This window comes from Equus przewalskii, chromosome 3, assembly GCF_037783145.1.
Source record: "Equus przewalskii isolate Varuska chromosome 3, EquPr2, whole genome shotgun sequence".
Taxonomy (NCBI): Eukaryota; Metazoa; Chordata; class Mammalia; order Perissodactyla; family Equidae; genus Equus; species Equus przewalskii.
In genome coordinates this window covers 112,365,770-112,388,195 of record NC_091833.1, presented here as the reverse complement: position 1 = coordinate 112,388,195, position 22,426 = coordinate 112,365,770, and the positions used below count along the sequence as shown (strand labels likewise).

Genomic DNA, 22,426 nt, shown 5'->3' with positions numbered 1-22,426 from the left:
GTGTCAGAGAAATTGAAGCATACGAAATTATGAGTGTCTTATTATTTTTTAAAAATTTACTTAATGTTGTTCTAACTTTTCAAATGTAGTAACGTACAATTCCAGTCCTATTGCCTGATGGTCATGTCGTTTCCCCTTCCACTTCTGTACTTATTTGGGAAAGCTTTCTTGATTCTCCTCTCTCACCCCAACCTCAGACTAGGTGGCCCTGTTACATGTTCCTATAACGCCATGTCCCCCCGGCCCCGGCACTGATTTCACTTTCTCGTTAATGCTTCTTTGATGTTCACTCTTCTGTGGTGGACACGAGCTAAGGCAGCCAAGGGCAGTGGACTTTTGCTCACTGCTGTATCCCCAGTGCCCACCTCATACCTGGTCCATGGTAGGCACCTAGTAAATATTTAGTGACTAAATACTCAAGTCTGCAAATGAAAGAGAACACTCAAAAGCTCCTATTTCTTTTTATACTTTATTTGGCCTTTTTGGTCTCAGGTACTTCTTGTACTCACATTTCACTTTCTCACCATATTGACAAACACTGTCCAAATTTTTCAGCCAAACCAAAGCTGGATGCTATGGTGTACTGAACTGGCAATCAACCAAAGGAGAAGACCAGTGATGAAAAAATATTCAGTAGGAGAGGAAAATCAGAACTCAGATTTTGGCACGGCTGCCTTTGTCCAGAATGGTCAGAAAAAAACGAAGGGATTCCAGTGGGGTTGCTAGGTCCAGAGCCTTTCCCCTCCCCTCTGGCTCCACTCCTACTGCGACATGCTAAATTCAAACACACAGGTGCTAATTCACATGCCCTTTCATCTACATATGGGCACTTACGTTTGTTTCATTCTGGAGGCAAGTGTAGGGTATCACCCAACCCACAAGGCAGGCATTATCACGGCACGCTGCAAGTTGTTCCAACCCAAACAACCCTAGCACATAAGGGTTGGAAGAGTCCTTAAACATATCTACTCCTAGCAACTTCTTCCAACATTGACACAGATTTCCCTAACAACAACAGTCAAGACAAGCAATCACTCAACCTTTGCTTGAGCACTTTGAGTAATGGAGAACTCACTGTCTGTGATGGTTAATTTTGCGTGTTAACTTGACTGGGTCATGGGTGCAAACAGTGAAAGGGAGTTACTGTGCCGGCTGGGGCGAGTGATCCTAACTACCAAGGGGAAATTGGCTGCTACACCACAATGGCGGGAAGGGAGAGTGTGTCTGGAACACAGGAGATCCCTTTGGGCGTCTCTCAGTATCACCATGCCCTGTGATTAAAGGCAATGGAAAACTACAACAATCTAATTCAGGCAGGCCTACTAATGGCCCAGACCCTTCAAGAATCGTTTCGGTCACTCCACCAGGTAAAGAACCATGACCAGCTGAGGTGCTTGCTGAAGGCAAAAGGAACGCAGAGTGGCTAGTGGAAGAAGGTGTTTATCAACACCAGCTATGACCACATGACCACTTATAGAAATGAGGACTGTAATTGTCCTGAGGATTTCCTCCTTATTTTGTTATGAATACTTTGTTTATCTGTTTGTCTATCTAACAATATCTTTGTTTTCTTTCCTCTTTTATTCCCTTACCATGTAACACAAGATGTGTTGATTTTAGGTCATAAAATTCAAGTTTGTTAATTTTGCATCATAGTACTTAAGTTATGGGATATCAAGGAGAAGAGAACCTCACTCAAGGACTTTATCTCCTTTTGGGGGAAGGGGCTAATATGTTTTCAGTTGTAGGCAGGATAGTTGTATCACGTTAGGTGGAGTTACGACCTCATTATTGTCTTTATTTGAAGATTAAGTATGATTTAAGGAGATGTATATAGGTGCCAAGTCGACAAGGGGTGGACTTGTGACGCTTAATTTTATGTGCCAACTTGACTGGACCATGGGATGTCCAGACAGCTGGTTAAACACCACTTTGGGGCAGGTCTGTGAGGGTTCCTGTGGATGAGATTAGCATTTGAATTTGTAGACTGAGTAAAGCAGATTGCTCTCTGCAATGTGGGTGGGCCTCATCCAACCCGTTGAGGGCCTGAAGAGAAAACTGGCAGAGGAGGGAAGATTTGCCCTCAGCCTGCCCGCTTGAGCTGGGACATCGCTTTTCTTTTGCCCTGCGACTGGAACTTACACCATCAGGCTCCTGGTTCTCAGGCCTTTGGACCTGGACAAGAGCTCACACCACTGGGTCTCCTGATTCTCAGGCCTCCAGCCTTCCTGCATCTCCAGCATGCAGATGGCAGATTGTGGGCCTTCTCAGCCTCCATAATCACATGAGCCAATTCCTCACAACAAATTATACATATTCTTTTCCTCTGGAGAACCACAATACACTATCTTTCGCATAAATCTCCTCCATGATTGGCAAACATGGGGTGCCTCTGTGACATTCCCACTCTTGCACCTGTGGCAGACATCACCAATCAGTCACAATGTGCTTCCTCTCCAAGTCTAGGTTTAGCTTCAGAGCTTAATACTCTTATTCTTAATATTGTTTTTTCAAATGATCAGAGTTTGATTTGCAGTCCCTGGCCCTGCTCCTGGAAAGTGACTTCATACCTCTGCCTCTCCAGGTTTTCCACATATTGACCCGCTCTATGCCTTTTACGACACATCTGATACTCTGATGTGAAGATGTTGTGGGGCTGGAGGTCTTGAGCCCCACGGGCACATAGCCCGGGAAAGGCAGAACCTGGAGGACGGTGGGTTGGTTTCAGGCCCTCCTGAGCCTGAGATCCAAAAGGCAGAGCCAAAGATTGGAAACAGGCATTTATTAGGAGATGGGGGAGTCTCCCCACTGAATTCTGAAACCTTCATCCAGGACCAAAGCCAGGGGTCCACTGAGGCTTCAGGATCCAGGTCAAGGGCAGCTCAAGGCTACTTATGAGAAGGGCTGAGACTAGGGTTCAGCCTGTGAGTTCCAGTCCGTCAGGCCTTCGGTCAAGCCATACTGTTCTCCTTCGAGAAAGCATTCAAATTCTATTTCTCCAATTTCATTTTGAAGCCATAGGCCAAGTCATGAAGAAGGCAGGTGACCTATACAGAAGAATGTTGGGTCTGCCAAAACATGGGGTAATTCTTTCCAGCTTCCTGAAAGCCCAAATGGTTGCAGGGTTAGATTAGCAAAGGCTTATTTTTAAACACTTAAAAATGTTAAATTCAGAGGAAATCTTTGGTTTCCTGAAGCGGTGCGATCATCCATCTACACAACCCCGTTTTTGACGTAGCTGTCCAGGGTGGAGGAGTCCGGTTCAGGCTTCCCAATCATCTTGTCGTCAGTTACAGCTAAGTCGATCTTCTCCTCTGGTGGGAATGCCTTGTTCCTTTTGGCGAATGCCTGGCTGATTTCTGCATAGGTTCTGTTTTTGGTCTCAGGGAGGACGAAATAGAAATAGACAGCACCTGTGAGGCAGATTGCAGCAAAGACCAGGAAACAGTAGGTGTCCAGACTTTTCTGTGGAAAGGCAGAGATAAAAAACATCAAATAGACAGTCACAAACCCGGCTGCAAAATCATTTCTGGATAGATTTTTTTTTTATAGATCCCAATTCATGTATCAATATTCCTGGATAAAACACCACATGTGTGATGCTGCATCCATAGGCAAATGTGCCTTATAAACGTCTAGATAAGATGCTCTCACAGGAGGCAGGAATAAATCAACTTCAAACCCTGGCAAAGATGAGGAAATGGCAGTCTTTATTTTTCTTGAAAACTAGGCATATAAGAATTAATCCTGAAAGCAAAATGTAATACTTGCTGAACATTATCTTAAGTTCATATTTACCATTAACCACATTCTCCTTCTCCCCCACAATATACACTTGAGAAAAGTATGTCAAAAGGGGAGCGAAATTCCCTAGTTCAAAAGAAAATTATGGAGCATAGACTAGGCCAAGATAATACCATTTTTCCTACTACGCAAAAGATACTCACTAACTGACACTCGGATATAGCCGTGTACAAATAAGAGACATGAAAGAAGAGAAACGTAGAATGCAATCACTCTGTTTCATGTGTCCTGATTACGACACCTAATGCCTGGACTAGAATGACTGCCAACTGCACTAGACCTTGAGCTTCTCAGTGACTCAGGCAGCAGCTATGGGGCCTCGCACAGAGCCTGGCAGTTGCTCACTAAATGTTTGTTAAATAGAAGACTTTACGGCTTCCAGTCGTTAGGACTGCGGCTTTTTCACACAACAAATGTCTGTTGATTCAAAGATAAGGTGACCCTGTTTTTGAATGATACTTTACAGGAAGCAATATCTTGACTTCAGTCAATTCCATGCTATTCTTTGATTTGACATTTATTTTTGGAGTATAACATAGTACTTAAGAGCTTGATGTCTGCATCACATCTCAGATCCACCATTCACTGAATCTGAGGCTCTTTGGGCGTCAGTTTCCATAGCGGCAAAATGAGGATAATAATGGTACTTATGGGGTTGTTGGAAGGATTAAGCGGGATACTACCTTTAAAGCCCATAGAACAGTTCTGGATGTAGTAAATGTCCCACACCTGGGAGATCTTAGCTCTGAGGGTAGGTACCTTCCCCTTGTCCACAGATTCCATGAGCAGCACAGAGAAGGCAGAGTGTGGGCTCTGCAGTCAGTTGGGTAAGTTTCAAATCCTGGCTCCATTATTTACATGCTGTGCCAACACTTAAGATGTGCCATTTTGGGACAGAACTTGAATCCACTGATTGAAGTTTCCTCATTTCTGCCACAGTGATACAGACCACATATCGTTTGGGAGATTAAATGAGATATGTCCAACATGGCATTCAATATCCCCATTGCATGCTGAATGGGCATCTGACTTATCAAGTCCCAAAGGGAGCCTCAGAAACTGCTCCTGCTCTGGTCTTCCCCATCTCGGCTGATGGCACCTCCATCCTTCTATTTGCTTAGGCCAACCAAACACTCAGAGGCAGAGCTGGCCCCTCTTTCTCTCTCCCATCCACATCTTATCAATCAGGAAGTCATGTTGGCTGTGTCTTGAAATATATTCTGGATCCTAGTGCTTGTCACCACTTCTACTGCTACCATTTTGGGGCAAGCCACCATCATTTCTTGCTCAGATTATTGCAATAGCTTTTCAACTTATTTCCCTACTTCTCCCCTGCCCCTTAAGATTCTTCTCAAGAGAGAAGCCGGAGTGATCCTGCTAAGCCAAAGGACAGGGCAGGAGCTGTTATTTTTCTTGTGTTACCAGAACCCAAAAGAGTGCTTGACACATAGGAGGCACTCAACAAATGTTTATTGAATGCATGAGTGAACTGAGGCTCAGAGAGGCTCCCTCCCCACCCAGGCTGCACCTGCAGCTGTCTGGGACTTCTCTGCCACCTTCAGGGCTGCCACCTGCTTGGCTTCCTTTCCCAAGACTCGATCAGTGGCACTAGGATTTTTCTCACAATTTCATGGAACTGCGTTAAGAACCCTGTGGCTATTACAGTCATCCTGGGAAAGGACACTTGCCCCCCTCAGGAGTTTCAGGGGGCAAAGGTATGGGGAGGCCAGGTGAGAGGGCCCGCCTCCTGGGCACAGGCTCCTCCCCACTGGCCCCAGATGAAAAGTCCAGCTGGCTCTCCTTCCCCTTCAGTGACCACTCTTATGGAGGGATGGAGCCTGCAGCAGACACACACTCATACAGGTAGAATTCCAGAATTCTAGAATTCCATAATCCTGGAACCGGCTCTGCAGACACGTGCTCCTGAATAAGGGGTGTTGGTGAGGCCGGCTTATGAAGTGAGAGGAGAGAAGGAACTCCTCAAAGTGAGCATCTTTTATAAGTGTGCTCATTCCTGCAATGGGGAAACAGGCCCATTTGGTCCCTCTTTACAGAGGAGGAAATCAAGGTAGAGGGGGTCATGCTGCTTGCCCAGGGTCACACTGCTAGGACGAGCGGGGCTGGAATAGGGTTTGGGCTGGGGGACAGGAAGGGCCAGCCTAATGCTGACAGTGGCACTGATTATTGATCTCTCAGTCAGCTGGGACCGTTGACTGGTTTAACGTTGGCACCAGCCCTGTGGCACTGCTCCTATCTTACAGACGAGGAGACTGAGGGGGGAAGTTGTCAGTCCAGCGCTTTTGGCCCGAGAGGCAAAGCTGATTCAAGTCTGGCAGTCTAAGCCCAGAGCAATGTGTGTCACACTGTGCTCATGGCTCAGAAAGTAAGGACGGGAGAGAGGACAAGGAGACACCTGGCTGAAGAATCAACGGGGGAAAAACCCTCAGGCCACGCCAAGCCCCGATGTTCAAACAGAAGGTCCTGCCAGCGCTGGAGCAGGGCTGAGAGCACTGCATGGATGCAGGGAGCCACATGGCTGGGAGCTGGAATTCACTGTGTGCCTGACAGCCAAGGGACATTTGCTAGTATCTGACCTAAATGATTCCATGCCGGCAATCATGCAACAACCTGGCATTACTGCAAGTACGTGATTGCATATAATCTGGGAAGAGAAATGCACTTATGAAGCACCTCCTGAGTGCCAGCAATATTACAGACATTATCTCATCTGACGCCCACAGCCCACACTGTGATACAGCCATGTTTATTTCCATTAAAAAAAAAAAAAGAAATTGAGGATTAGAGAGGTTCTGAAACAGGTCCAAGGCCACGAAGGGATAAATGAGTCAGGACTCACACTGAAGTCGGCCTGACGGGGAGCTCGCCCTCTCTCCATTATTTATCACGCCTCCCTCGCTGTTGTGTGTGAGCGCTGGGGAGTGAAAGGGTACTGGGATCCTACAGTGTCCCCGCCCGCAGCTGGGAAGTAGGTCTTCTTAACCTCCTCTCCCAGGTGAGGAAATGGAGGTCAGAAGAGGTGAGGGATTGGCCTGCAGTCAGCCAGCTGGTGACGGCTGCCCCTGGATTTGAACCCAGGTCGGCCTGACCCGGAGGTCTCTGTCTCTCTCTGTCTGCCTTCCTTGGGCAACTTCATTAGATGCAATCTGTCCGGCAAAATGCCGGGCACAGAGAATGTCCTTTTTTCCTGTCTCCTCCTTTACCTCAAAACAGCTCAGAATCCGCTTTGTGCCCCGCTGCTCCTGAGAGGTTACTCCACCACGCCTGAGTTACTGCCGGTGTGGGAGGGTCTGTCCGGTGCCCCCTGAGCGAGGAGTTGAGAGGCAGCCTGTCTGCAGTGGGAAGCACGCTGCCGAAGAATCGACAGACCTCCATTCCAGACCCCACTCCACCAAATACCCAGCCCCTCCCGTGACCCCAGGAAGCGCCCACAGCCCGTCTGGGCCTTATTTTCCCTGTTCATAAAACAGACTTAACCACATTCAAGGTTTTCCGTAAAACACTTTCACATTCATAAAGCTTAGTCCATAAGTGAGAAAATCGATAAAGCCGGCTACTTGAAACTCAGAGCGTCTATTCCTCAAAAGGCACCATCAAGAGAGTACAAGAGCCACAGACGGAGGGAAGGTGTTGTGACACACAGCTAAGAATGAATACCCAAATTAACAAGACAACTCTTAGGAGCCCATAAGAAAAAGATGGCCTGACAGATAAAAGGGCGGAGGGGATGAACACACGTTTCACGGAAGAGCAAATACAAATAGCAAACACGCTGATGGAAAGCTGCTCGTTGTTCTTAGCAATTCAGGATAGCACAAGTTAAAACTGTAATGTATACCGTTTCACACCTATCAGGTGAGCAAAAATGTAAAAAGCCCAACGATGCAACACGAAGTGTTGATGAGCAATACGAATTCTCATACCTGTGGGTGACACCGTAAAGAGCTGTAATGACTTTGGAGAACACCTTGGCACTACCGAGTCCAGGGGAAGTTGTGCGTGCTATGACCCAGCAATGACACTCCGGGTACGTATGTTCCAGAGCAATGCCGTTTGAATTGAAATTAATTAAAAGTTCAGTTCCTCAGCTGCACGAGCCACATTTGGGGCGCTCAACAGTCCCGCCCGGCTAGTGGCTTCCTCACTGCACGGTGGACAACCAGCACTCCCGTCGGCACAGAAGCTCTTGCACGCTGTCCTGGGATGTTCACGGTAACACTGTTTGTAGAGCGAGCAAATGGGAAATGACTCACATGCTCACCGGAAGGGGAAGGGATAAATAAATCGGGGTCCACGCAGACAAAGGACTACCACAGAGCAGTGAGAACCAATGGCCCATAGCTACGCATCTCAACACGGATGGCGCTCAAGAAGACATGAAGAGTAAAGAACAAGGCCCAGAAAAATACCTTCACGATGATTTTCTCTATATAAACACAAAAAGCAGACAAAGCGAAACACTAGATTGTTCAGGGGAGCATCAATATGAGTGTGAAACTGTAAAGAAAACCAAGAGAATGATTAGTACAGAATCCTTGCTCTGGTTCCCTGGGGTCAGGGCGAGGCCCCCCGGGCCTTCCAAAGGCTTAGGCTGGCTGAGGAGGTACACTGATTACCTTCCTACTATTTTTATATAGCATGTATTCTATAATTACAAGAATAAAATTATTCTTTTTGTATAGATGATGCATTTCATACTCTTTTGCATATAACGTATTTCATAATTATAATAAAAATTTACATGTGTATATACCATGTATTACAGTATATATGAAAGAGCCTGAAATCAAGCAGGAATTCACTCCTGGTGAACAAGTATTGAATGGAATTTTACCAAGAAGAAAGCTATAAGGCTGGGGGCAAATATAAAACTTCAATTTGAAAAAATCCCCCAGGCCACAGGGCTCACCCTGCAAGTGGTTTAGCTGTGGAACAGTCTAGAGGGCGGAGGCAGGCAGCTGGCCCTCTGATCCCCCAGGACCCCAGAGGGAAGGGAAGTAGGAGAGACAGCCTAGTACCTCATCAGGTGTAGGTGCTGGGCCCTCTCACCCGGCGAACACCCCTTCTCCATCTTACATAAAAGCTATTGGCTAGAGTTACTCTACTTCTCTAAACATACCTTCTGTGTTATTAGAAATGGTCATTAAAATGTTCATATTCTCTGATACAGAGAAAAAAATTTCTTTTGAGAATGCACTATACTGCCAAATAATGCTAAAAATATAAGGCAATTTTGCCAAAGTGCTATTTTTAGGAAAAAGGTCCTTGATATTAAAGAGAAATCTCAGCTTTCTTCTACTCCCGTTTATCAGAATCATGTGAAAACGCAGCAGCTCTTTAAAGCCAGCAACTTCCTCAAATGAGGAGAGCAGACGCACAGCACGTTGCTGGAACGATGCTGTGCGCTTTGACAAAGGAGCGCCTGCATCCCTTTCCAGATCAGCTGCGTAGACGTGCGGGGCACCGGCGCCGCCTGGAAGTCTACCCACAAAAAGCCACGCGCTCCAGAGGTAACAAAATTATAACCCTATGTAATTCTGGGTTAAATTTAGAAGTAGCCATTCAACCGGACTATCAACAGGAGAAAGCGTTCTGAGTTAGAGTGAGTAATCCTTGCAGTAGGGGCCACGCCCCTGGGAGAACTGACCTCGTCGACCTCCTTGCAGCAGGCAGCACACGTTCCCGTCAGCACTGACGATCTCGAACACGGTACCGGGTTATTCACGGTGACGCTTTATACAGCAAGCAAACGAGAAGACTCGGATGCTCACGGAAAGAGCAAGGGTGGCCTCTTCCACGCTCTTGGAGGGAAAGAGGCTCTCTCGCCCTCTCCTTATAAGGCCGCTAGTCCTACTGGATTAAGACCCCATCCTTACGACCTCACTTAACCCTAATTACCCCTAAAAGCCCCATCTCCAAATATGGTCACGTTGGAGACTCAAAAAGTATCCTGTTCTATACTGAGAAAACTCTTTCATCCTCCACGCTAGGTCCAAGCGTGTCTTCTCCGTGAGACCTTTACACGCACAAACCTCTCCTGAGCACGTCCCATGTTTTCGAGTTGGCCGCATCCCAACTGTGATCTCCTTGAGATTGGGGGCACACGTCACTCCTCTCTGGGTCCCAAGAACCCACCACAGTGTCTGGCACAGACTTTCTTTTTTTCTTTTTAAGGTATATTTTTTGGTGAGGAAGATTGGCCCTGAGCTAACATCTGTTGTCAATCTTCCTCTTCGTTTTTTTTCTCCCCAAAGCCCCAGTATGTAGTTGTATATCCTAGTTGCAGGTCATTCTAGTCCCTCTATGTGGGATGCTGTCACACCCTGACTTGATGAGCGGTGTAAGTCCATGCCACCAAAGCAGAGCACGTGAACTTAACCACTTGGCCACGGGCCAGCCCTCAGTCTGTTTTCTTACATGAGTTAACTGTAGCATGTGGAGAACAGCGCCTGGCACCCAGCATTACGTAAGTGTTGGCTCCTCTGCCTGTCTGTGCACAGGGTAGATGACAGCGTTTGAGGCTCGACTATGCCAGCTGAAAACCTGATCGTCACCCGGGACGACTCCTGTCCCCCCAGCGGTCGTGTGGGATCCAGCCACCAAGTCCTGGGCTGTTTCTTTCCTTATACAGGTCCCTAGTCTAGCCTCCCTTGGCACCTCCACTCTGGAAGTCTAGCCCAGGGCTCAGCAAACTTTTTCTACAAAGGGCCATTCGGTCTCTGTCAGGACCACTGGACTCTGCCCTCGCCGTGGGAAGGCAACTGAAGATGACAATACATAAATGAATGTGCATGACGGTGTTCCAATAAAACTTTATTTAAAAACATAATCCAGGTGGTGGGCCAGAGTTTGTTGACCTCTGCCTCACCCAAGGGACCACTGCCTCTCACCTTATTAACTGGTGTCCCCCACCCAGGGGGCCTCTCCTCATTCTGTTCTTCACAGTGCACCTGAAGAGTCTTTCAGAAACAAACCTTGGGGGGCTGGCCCAGGGGCGTAGTGGTTAAGTTTCAGGCAGTCCACTTTCGCGCCCTGGGTGTGGGGATTTGTATCCTGGCCCTGATCTACACCACTGGTCAAGCCATGCTGTGGCAGTGACTCACATACAAGGTAGAGGAGGATTGGCATGGATGTTAGCTTGGGGCCAATCTTCCTCAAGCAAGAAGAAGAAGATTGGCAACAGGTGTTAGCTCAGGGCCAGTCCTACTAACAAAAAAACCCACACAAACCAAAACAACATCCCTTGGTCATGCCAGCCCTCTGCTTAAAACTCCTCAGTCTCCTCCCGTTGCTCTTGGGATGAAGACCAACGTCCTTAGCTTGCCCTGAAAATTGATGAGGTCTCCTCCTCTCCACCAATCCTGCTCCCTGTGCTTCCTTCACATGGGCTCTTCCTCCTTCCCACCTCCCACCATGCTTCCTGCTGACTCAGGGCGTCTGCACTTGCTGTTCCCTCTTTCCCCGACTTTTCACTTCCTCAACTCCTGTCGTCTTTCTGATCTCTGCTCTCGTTCTCCAGGCAGTCTGCCCTGCACCCAGGCCCGGGCCCTCGATCATCATTTCTCCTAGTTCTGTCCACCTTCCTTCCATCTTGCAGAGTTAGGTGTGTGACTGCTTGATCAGTGACGGTCTCCTGCTGGACTGTGCTCTCAGGAGGGCAGCCGGTCATGTCTGGTTTTGCCCATCGCTGTGGCCCGGTGCATGGATGATAGCAGGTGGTCCATGGAGATTTACGGAACAAATGAATCAATCTGTCTCTAAGTTTCCCTCCTGTTATGAACTGCGTTGTGTCCCCCCAAATTGACATGGAGAAGCCCTAATCTCCAATGTGACCATATTTGAAGACGGGGCTTTTAGGAGCTAATTAAGGTTAAATCAGGTCATAAGGATGGTCCTAATCTAACAGGACTAGTGGCCTTCTAAGAAGAGGAAGAGAGAGAGTGTCTTTCCCTCCAAGTGCACACCTCGAGGAAAGGCCACGTGAGGCCACAATGCAAAGGGCCACCTGCAAGCCAGGAAGAGGGCTCACGCCAGCAACCACCCCTGCTGCCATCTTGACCTCGCACTTCCGGCCTCCAGAACTGGGAGAAAATAAATTTCTGTTGTTTAAGCCCCCAGTCTATGACATTTTGTTAGGGCAATCTGAGCAGACCAAAATACCTCTAGCTCCAACAGTCTATCATTTTATTACTGCATAATTGCAAAACCTGGATCTAGGCTGTGAAATAAAGGATATGCGGTTGAAACAGGCAAATTCAAATACTTTGCTATTGGAATGGACAAGTCAAGAAGAAAGGATATTTGAAATGATTAGTCTCTACAACAGACATGTGAGGAGGAGGTGGGCCAGCCTTTGGCCTGGGCTCTCCTGGGAGCACTGCCAATATTCCTAATACTCATGTTCGTCCTCAGCCATATTTGTTGGGGATTCCGGGCCCAATACTGGGCGAAGTTCTCTGTACTCAGAGGAGTTTAGCAGCTTGCCCAGGGCCTCCTGTCTGGTTAGTGTTAGGCTGCAAATCCAAAGTCTATGATCTTAAGCACTTGGCAAACTGGCTCCGGGTGGCCAGGCTTTGGCATTGTGGCGCACCCAGTAAGTTATTACACATACGTCCAGGCAGGTTCCCTAGGCCACAGCTGGCTGATGGTGGGTGGTAAGCTTTCTGGGTCCTCACGTCTGAAAACGCCTTCTCCCCTCTCTTATCCGTGAAGGTACTGATTTCTAATTTCAGAATATTTTCCTCTCAAGACTGAAGACAGTACTCCTTACCCTCCAGGTAGAGTCTCGCTCAGCAGAAGTGTGATGTCATCTGACTGTCATTTCTTTTCAGGTTGTCTGCCTTTTCCCTATGGAACTTCTAGGGTTTTCTTTTTAACTCCAGTGCTCTTAAATTGCACGTCACTGTCTGGAAAGGCATCCTTTGCAGCCGATTTGCAGAGCGTGAGGTGGGCCCGTTCATGCAGAGGACTCGTCTTTCCGCAGGTCTGGGAATTTTGCCTCTATTCCTTCTCTGGCCACTCCTGGTGATGCGCCCTAACCAGTCCCCTGCTCCCTGTGCCCTGGGGCTACTTCCACCTTACTCAGCCGTCCTGTTCTGGATGCGTTTGGGGCCAGATTCCCTCCATCAGTTCACCCCATCCACCCTCTGGAGATGTACTCACAATTATGGGTACAACCATGACACCCCTCCTTGTTTTCTAGCAGGTGGAACATTTCTCTTTATTTTGAGTATATCTAGGATGTGGGTGGATGGGGCGTGCAGGCTGGTGTGTTCACCTGCGTTTCAATAGACACCTGCCCTGAAGGACGAGAGGTGCGGAGGCTGCAGCCGTGTGGGACTCCAGCTGACGGAGGAAGGACTGTCCAGTAGGTGCAAGATGCCTCTCTGAGAACCTGACAAAAAGCTATGAATCCCCTCCTCCACAAAAAGGAGAAGCTCATACGCTTGGCATTTTCAACACTTTTTCTGGCGTGAGGGCATTTCATGATCTTGCTGAAGTTCGCCCATAGGCCCTCTGGTGTCCACAGGCCCCAGGTTATACAACCTGGCTTGGGTGGTAAGTTCCATGATGGCGGGATCCGCGTCATCTGCTCTCCATTGTACCCCCAGCCCTAGACAGTGCCTGGCTCACTGGAAGCATTTTCTTAATAAAGTACGTTGAATGAGCGGACAAATGAACGAAATGAGAGGACTTTTATGGAGATGCATGAGGTACAAAAGGCGGTCCAAGTTAGAGTCTCATGATGTGACAAAAACATAATTTTGCTTAGTTTCCGCCTCCAGGCACAGAACAGGAACACTGGCTCATTGGTGATTCACACCAAAATCCTGGAGGAGTCAGTGCCAGGACCCCTACTTAAGAAGTGACGGGAAGGCAGGTGCCTCACACATGTAAGTCGGATTCTGCAAAGAGCTTTAAAAGGTGAGGCTGCTGCACTTTACCAGCAAAGTAGACTTGAAACATTAGGATGTTTCTGGCGGAAGGTGGAAGAGAGCAGAGATCCTAGTGACAACTTACATCTCCCGTGTGCTCTGTGGCTCCCAAGTCACTGTCATATGTACACTTAAGACTTTGTTGGGGCTGCCCAAGAATCTTTGTGGCAGACACAGCCCCGTGGCTGCCTGGTGACATTTCAACTCAGTATGCCCTGCTGGAAGCCACATTTGACAACTCTGCCCACATCTCTCGCAGCCTCCCCCTCTCCCTGGCAAGGCTGCCCTTCCTCCACCTGTCCTTGGAATGGCGCTGCCATCCTCCCACTCGCCCAAGACCGACACCTGCAACCACCTTTGACGAATTCCTCCCTCTCTGCCTATCTTTGCTACTAAGTCCTGATAACTTTCCCTTGAAACATATTTTTCTTGTAAGACACACAATTTTTTTAAGCAAGATAAAACTTACATGTAATAAGCTGCACAGATCTTAAGTGTCCAGTTCAATGAGTTTGGAGAAAAGTATATCCCTGTGTAACTAACCCCTCTAACGAGATGTAGAACATTTCCCCCACTCCAGAAAGTTCTTTACGCCATTTTCTGGTCAATGCTCTCCCGAACATACAGAGAATTAACCAGTGTTTTGGTTTCTATCATCTTAGCATCCATTTTTCCTGCCTCTACACTAAATCTGGTTCCTACCGGGCAGCCAAAGAGTTCTTTTAAAAGTGCAAAATGGATCATGTTCTAAATCACGCAGTGGCTTCCAACAGTCCTTCAGATGAATCCCGAATGCCTCTCATGCCCTCAGTGCCTTGGGGGCTGTGACCTCAGCCTCCCCGTGCTCCCTCAGAATGACCCGCAATCCTCTCAGTCCCTCGGATGCCTGCTCATGCCCACCCAGGGCTCCTGCCAGCATCTTCCTTCTCCCTTCCGGGCATCACCTCCCTCCGCACCTTACTTCCTCAATCTCAGCTTGAAAGGTCCCTGCACTGGTCAGCCCCATTAGGCCCCCCATTTCACGTCCTGCTGTGAAGCGCAGACTACACCTGTCCCATGATGGGCACGTCTGTTCTTTCTGAAATGTTAGGGCAGAACTCTGCCCCCGCTGTTCACTGCCCGGCCTCCAGGGCCCAGCGTGATGCTGGCGCCGGAAGAGGTCGAGTAAGCGAAAGCCATTCCTTCCTGCCTTCAGACTGAGGAGCATCACCTGGACCGCCCGAGAGGCGAGGGGCAGTGGTTTGCCTTAGATCCCGCCCTCCTAGATCAGCTCTCCCCATCGCTTTGCATAGGCATTTGGGATATGACTCAATATTTTTCACGTTGAAAAGAATCATTTTCTCTTTTCCAGACTTAATTGAACTCAAACGGAATTTTATAACTCTGGTGGAATCAAGCAGACATGCACTGCATGCAATTTTCTCCAAAGCAGGAAATATTGGTGCTAATGGCAGACGTCGAGTCGTGTGCAGGCCTTTACAATGAACCACCCAAGGGACACGCTGATGCTGACCACGGCAAAGGCCCAGAGGAGGAGGCAGCCTGTGACTGAGGGCAGAGACAGAGCATGACACTAATCTCCCCAGGGGTCAGGGCGGCCCACCCCACCCCACCTCATATGTAGGACATTTTGCAGGAGGGGGCAGGGTGGTCGGAGAGAGGGGGAAGGACAGGGAGAAGGCAAGCTTCTAGGGGCAACTTGTCCCGGATGGCTCAGCTAGGACGGGGTGGGTAGGCTTCTGGCACTTTCCATGAATTGCTCTTTCAGTCTTGCCTCCTCTTCCCAAGTGACCCTAGGATGGCATGGCAGGAAGCGACCTTTCCAGTACTAATACAGATCATGACAGCAACCGTTCCTGAATGTCCACGGACAGACATTGAGCTCAAGTCTTGATTTCATTTCCAATTCTTTCGAGATCCCAGCTGCAAAACTGGGGCCAATTCTCTTGTTTCACAGACATGAAAATTACGGCTCAAAGAGCAAGTCAAGTCAGAGGACGTTTGAGCAGCCTGGCCTTCACCTAATTGCTGAGGGCATCGCCAGGACTCAAGGCCAGGTACTCTGACCCCGAAGTCTCCGCGGTTTCTCAGACTGTGTCTCATTTGTATCTGAAATAGTGCCTGACAAATGAGGACAACCAGAACAACAACCAACCACAGCAGCTCCTGTTTATCAAGCTCCTCTGTCCTGGAGACGGGCGAGCGTCTCAGGTCCTGCCCCAGGCGGGGAGGTCCCGGATGCAGAGCCTGAGACAGGGGGTGAGGGCAAGGCGCTTCGTCGGGAGATGATCCATGGCACACTGGTGGGGAGGAACTGAGATGGGGGAAGGGTGGCCAACTGTCCTGGGTTCCCTGGGACCAAGGGGTTTTCTGGGATGTGGGACTTACAGGGACAGTCCTGGGCAAACTGGGATGACCTGGTCACTCTAGACAGGGAAGGTGTTGTGGGCTGAATTGTGCCCCCCAGACGATTTGTTGCAGTCCTAACCCCAGTACCTGTGAATGTGGTATTGTTTGGAAATGGTCCCTGTAGGTGTAATCAAGCTAGCGTGAGGTCATACTGGATTGTGGTGGGCCTTAAATCCAATCGCTGGTGTCCTTATAAAAAGAGACATGGAGAAGCACACACACAGGGAAGGTCAGGTGACGACGAGGCAGAGAGTGCAGCGATGCAGCTATAGGCCGAGGGACACTGAGAGCCACGGCAAGCTGAGAGGAGGCCAGGGAACAGCTCGCTCCCTCACAGCCTGCAGAAGCCTTGCTGACATCTTCATTTTGTCCTTCTAGCTTTCAGAACCCTGAGAGGAGAAGTTTCTACTGTTTTAAGCCACCAAGTTTGTGGGACTTTGTTATGGCAGCTAGGAAACTAAGACCGAAGGGGAAGTGTCCAACTGGGACTCAGTGCTTCTTCTGGGGACCTGCGGGAGACGTGGACCACGCAGCAGAGTTGCCCCCACACACACGAGGAGGGGAAGTTGGCGCATATCCTCCAACTGCACTGGCTGTGGCCACCCCAACACTTCTGCCTGCTCCTCCCACAGGCTGAGGACAAGCCCAACGCAGGGAGGCCCGGGGCTGCCAACGGGCTGTTACAGACACTGTTTGTAGCACTGTCAGCACCGTCTCTAGACGACGGTGAGGCTGAGGGGACATGGGCGGGGCATCAGCGGCATCTGTCACAGAGCCTTTGCTCATTTTAATCCTTATTGCAACCCGAGGAGGGGACAACAGTAATTGCTAGTGCTTCTGTGGCACTGCCGCTGTGCCAGTACTGTCAGCCCTTCACCCGTGTGAACTCCCTCAGCCCTCGTGCAAGCGGCGGGGTGGAGCTCTCCCTGGGTCTGTGCTCAGACAGGGTCAGGGTCTAGCACACAGCCAGTGGAGGGGGCTGCTCCCAGTGCCCTCAGAACCACAACAGCCTCATTCTCCAGGGGTGACGGAGAGTTAAGGATTTCCCTGTGTGAACCTCTCGAGGCTCGGAGAGCTTCAGGAGCCGGCCTGGGGCCCCACTGCCAGTGAGTGTGATACCCTCCAGGTTTGATTCATGCCATTGTCCAGAGCCAAGCAGGCTCCGGTATTTTTTTCTGAGGAGGAAGTCCAGGCTCCTCGCAGTCTCTGTTTGGGATTGCGATACACGTGCCGCTGACACACTTTGGAACGAGTGAAAGGATCAAGATGCTTGAGCAGTTCCATTGGTTGGCTGTTACAGGCTGAATTGTGCCCCTCCCAGATTCGTATGCTGAAGTCCTAACCCCCCTGGACCTCAGAGTGGGACTGTATTTGGAGTTAGGGTCTCTCAAGAGGTAACTAAGGTAAAGTGAGGTCACTAGGGTGGACCCTCATCTGATGTGGCCGGAGTCCTCACAAGAAGAGGAGATTAGGACACAGACATACACAGAAGGAAGACCCTGTGAGGACGCAGGGAGAAGACAGCCATTTGCAAGCAAAAGAGAGAAGGCTCAGAACAAGTCAACCTTGCCAAGGCCTCTATCTCAGACTTCGAGCTACCAGAATTGTGAGGAAACAAATTTCTAAGTCTCCCATGGTGTGGTAGTTTGTTATGACGAACCCAAAATGAATACAATGGCTCTCGATCGTGGCTGCGATGGCTTCCAGAGGGGCTGCAGAATGGAAAGAGCTCATTCATAGAGTCTACAGCAAGCCGAAGCTGCTCCCACAGGAGGGTCCGACAGGGGTGGGAGATGTGAGTCAGAACCTCTAAGTTACTCGTTTCTCTAACACACTCATCAGCGCCAAGGGCAGCCCCGGGAGCCTGGCCCTCTGCCTTGGCAAGCTCCCATCCAGAAAGGAAAGGATTCATCGCTGCCTTCCCTGGCTTGGGTCAGGAGGCTGACATTGCACAAAATCAAAATGTGGCCACTCGACTGGTGTCTCTATCAGCGTGTCCAGCAAGGCCGTTCCGCTCGCATCTATAGTCACACATTCAGCGTTTCCTGAACGGGCCCTGAAAACCCAGGGACCCTGGAGATGCCCCAACTCGCAGGACCTCTGCTTCGAGAGGGAATTTGTTTTAAAAATGCCCCAAAATTTCCTTAAAAATGGGCATAAGGAAATGCTCATAATATCATATCAGGTGAGAAAAGCAAAAAACAAAACTAAAAAATTGGTTCCAATTTTTATAAATATGAAAAATTACATATATTTGGAAGAAAAGAAGGAAGCAGCATCATTAACCCATTAACACATATTTTTGTAGTTTCTACAGTGAACCTGAATCATTTATAATTAGAATTTCCTCATAACTTTACAGGAAAAAAGGAGGAGGAGGCAGAAGAAAGGAAGAGGAGGAGGAGGAGGAAGGAAAAAAAGAGGAAGGAGACAGCTCAGTGACTGTCCCTTCGGAGAACTGCTCTTCTGTTCCAGACTCTTAAAGGGACCCGCTCAGCCAGCTTCAAATACTGGCTGAGTGAATGAACCCTCAGAGCCACACTCCCGAGAAAACGTACATAAAACATCAGGTCTGGGGCTTGGCACAAAACACAAAAAGATGCTCAGCGAAACACTGATATTATTGGGACAATGTCATTACTGTCACGCGGGTGTTACTGGAGTGCTCCAGGGGGCAAGGCTGGGTGGCTGATCTGTCTCCAGTCTCCACCTCCAGCCTTCCCCAGCTGGTCAGTGGGAGAAGCGCCAAGGCTGTTCCTCAGTTACCATGTCCTGAGGCTTCAACTTACTTAGCTATTTTCCTCCCACTCCCTCTCTTTCAGCCCCCGTCCCCACTGCACTCCGACCCCAAGTGCACAGGGTCGAGTTAAGCATATTCCTCACCTCTTGACATACTGTCAGTACTGGACTGTGCAATGTTCCTCTCTTATTTGTATCTGTTCATTTGTTTCTCCTCTTTTAATCTTCAACCTCTACTCTATTCTTTTTGCCCTGCAATGCTCTCACCCCAACTCTGGACAAACTCATGTTTAAGTATTTGATAAATGTTCTTCAATCAACCTATATTTCTTGTCTGTCTGTCTATCTATCTGTCTATCCATCTATCTATCTATCTATCTATCATCTATCTATCTATCTATCTATCTATCTATCTATCTATCTATCTATCTACCTACCTACCTACCTACCTACCTACCTACCTATCTATCTATCTGGATGCATATCTACCTATCTATCCATCTATCTGCCCATCTATCTACATCCATCTACATCTATCTATCTATCTATCTATCTATCTATCTATCATCTTTCTTCTCTTCTTCATCATCATCATCATCTATCATCTGTCTTTGTGAAAATCTGCAGTGCTGTTTTAAATTTATGGAAGTAGTATTGCGCTACAGATGTCACTCTGTGCTTGACTTCCTCAGCACTGGGTTTAGGTTTGTATTCACTGCTGCTGAAGGTGCTTCTCACTGCAGCGCACCTATTTCGCAGTGTGCACCTTCTTGCTCTATGTATGTGTTCCTCAAAGGATGGCTACCAGGTTACCTCTCACTCCTCACTGCCACAAACAGTGCCGTAGTTAGTATTCTTGTGCAGCCCATCTCATGGACCTGGGCAAAAATTTCTCTGGGATATCTAACTAGGGGTGGAATTTGGGGTCATGGGGTATACGGATGCTTAATTTGATTAATTGCCAACAGACTGTTCCACTGGTGCAGGAGGGCTCCCAACTCCCTGCATCTTTGGTAACACGTGGTACTCTGTAAATTTCTAATTTTGATAATTGTGCAAATACACAGAGCTGTGTTATTGTTTTCATTTGCTGTTCTTTGATTTAAACTATTTTACAGCATCTCTTCCTCTGCATGTTACCATTTAGGGTTCTCGTTCTGGGAAGCGCACTGTCTTCTTCTTGACCCACTTTCCTAGCAGGACTCCTGTCTTTTCATTGTTGGCTGACAGGAGCTCCTTGATATTCTAGGCACTAATCCTGATCAATTTAGAGGTTCCCCATGGCTCCTCTCAGTCCTTGTCTGCGGCACCCTTGACCTTGCCGTCCCTCACTGGGTGGAAACCCTTCATTTTGAGATCACTGAATCCATCCCTTCTCTCCTCATCATTTGGCCTTTTAGGGTCTTGTCTTTCCCCAGCCTGGTCATGATGATCCCTTCCTTTTTATCTTCCATTGGATTTTCAGTTTTACTTTCACATTTGATTCTTGGAACCGTGTTAGACATTTTACCTATTCACTGCCCCCTCTTTTTTTTTTAAGTTTGAAAGTTTTTGCTTACACAAGGGTTCGATGGGCGAAAATATTAAAAAACTACTGACCTATAAAATACCCTTTCTATGAATAGGAAGGAAGCAGAGACTCAACATTTTTTTGACGCTGTACTGCTGAACTTTTGAACTGTGAGGCCTGTGTCACACCCGTGGACATCCTTCCTGGGAACAGACTGACAATCAATTAGCACTTCCATGACTTGAGACAACTGAGCAAGGAAGGGAACGAGCTGGCTGAAAGGGGCAGGCTGTAGGCGGAAAGAAGGCCTGGCTATCAAATGGCCCTCACATGGGCCTTCTCTGGCGACTAAAATCCTCGTTTCCCCTCCTGATGACGCCCACGGCCTTGTTTAAACTGCAGAAATCTTTCTGTGGACCAGTCCAGAGGTATCTGTGCCATGAGCTCAACTTTGAAGGCAGCAGTGCTGATCAGCTGATGCTGGACCATATCTGTAGGAGAGGCAGACCATCCTCATGAGCTGCCCTGATGGCAGGGTCATTGTCACCAGCTTAGCTGTCTGCCCAGCGAGGGCTTGCGTCTTGGCCCAGGTGCTGCCTCCTGCAAGCTCCCCCACCCCACTCAGCAAAGTGGATTTACTCTGTGCCTGACTGACCCCTCCCCTTGGCCATCGTCCTAATCCAAGCCTGAGCGCCATTTCTCCTGCAGATGACAGAAAATGCCAGCCCCCAGGTCTCCCTGCCCACAGTCTGCCTTCTCCAATCCAGCCTCCAGGCAGCCAGAAGGGTCTTCCTGAAACACAAATCTGATCACTCATTCCACTGCTTGGCCCCCTTCACTGTTTCCTAAACATCTGCATCGGGGGTTCTCAACTCTGCTGACATGGCAGGATCATCTGGAGCACTTTAAAAAATACTGATAATTCTACCCTCCTCTCTCATTGATTCAGAATCTTGGTGATGGGGGTGGCAGGTCCCAGGCATTAATCACTCACTGATCTTAAACTCCTCAGGTGGATCTCGTGCCCTTCCAGGGCTGAGCACCTCTCATCCACAGGATCAAGTGCAAGTCCCCTAGCGGAGCACTCAAGGTCCAGGGGGGCCCGTCCAACAGTCATGGAACAAACACCAAACACCTAACATTAAAGCCAGACAGGTGATTACTATTTGTAGTTAGCAAGTAATGAGTCAGGACATGAATGTCCAGCCTGTCCCCTGCTCCTAGGCATGTCGGGCTCCTCTGTAATCTGCTGGAGCCCCTCCACCTCCAAGCTGGCACTGCATGACGCCTCCTGTGGCTCTCAGGACCATGCTGTGCTCAGCTGGGGGGTGGGGGGTGGGGCAGTAGTCAGGGACTCAGCAGCACATCTGCCTGGCTTCTGGGTATCCCCTATCATGTGTCCAAGTTCTGCTTCCAAAATGCACCCTTACTTCCTGTAGTCAGCTGCATAACGGCCCCCAAAGATATCCCGGTGCTGATATCCTGTGACCGTCAACTTAGATGGCAAAGAGACTGTGCAGATGTGATGAAGTTAAGATCTTGCAATGGGGAGATTATCCTGGTGGACCTTAGATGCAGTCACAATTGTCCTTAAAAGAGGGAGCAGCGACACAGAAGGTGACGGCCATGTGACCACTGCAGCAATGGGCCCACTGAAGCACGATCTATGCTGCTGGCTCTGCAGACAGAGGAAGAGGGAAGGGGCCAGCAGCCAAGCAAGGCGGGGAAGGCGGCTCTGGAAGCCGAGAAAGGCAAGGAGACGGACGCTCCTCTGGAGCCTCGGCAGGCAGCGTGGCCTCACTCACACATTGCCTTTAGCCCAGGGAGACGGATTTTGAACTTCTGGCCTCCAGAACTGCAGGAGCATAAACTTCCGTGGTTTTCACCCACTCAGTTGGTGGTAGTTTGTTACAGAAGCCCTAGCAACGCATGCACTCCCCACTCCTCAGTTCCGTGGTTCCACCTTGCTGTCTCCAGCCCCCTTAGACCCCGAGGTCCCACTTCCCAAAGC

At 48.9% G+C, this 22,426-nt stretch overlaps 1 protein-coding gene across 13 annotated transcripts in view; it reads right to left on the bottom strand.

The window, feature by feature from the left end:
- Positions 1–455: 455 nt before the first annotated feature.
- Positions 456–22,426, bottom strand: part of SLC2A9 (solute carrier family 2 member 9) — a 225,984-nt gene continuing 204,013 nt past the window's right edge. For all 13 annotated transcript variants that reach the window (XR_011538319.1, XR_011538320.1, XR_011538321.1 and 10 more), the window contains one exon: positions 456–3,465. Coding sequence is in view for 9 of the 13 variants with exons in the window: in XM_070613243.1 (XP_070469344.1) it covers positions 3,214–3,465 (252 nt within the window). In the remaining 4 variants the exon portion in view is untranslated. The remainder of the gene's footprint in view (positions 3,466–22,426) is intronic.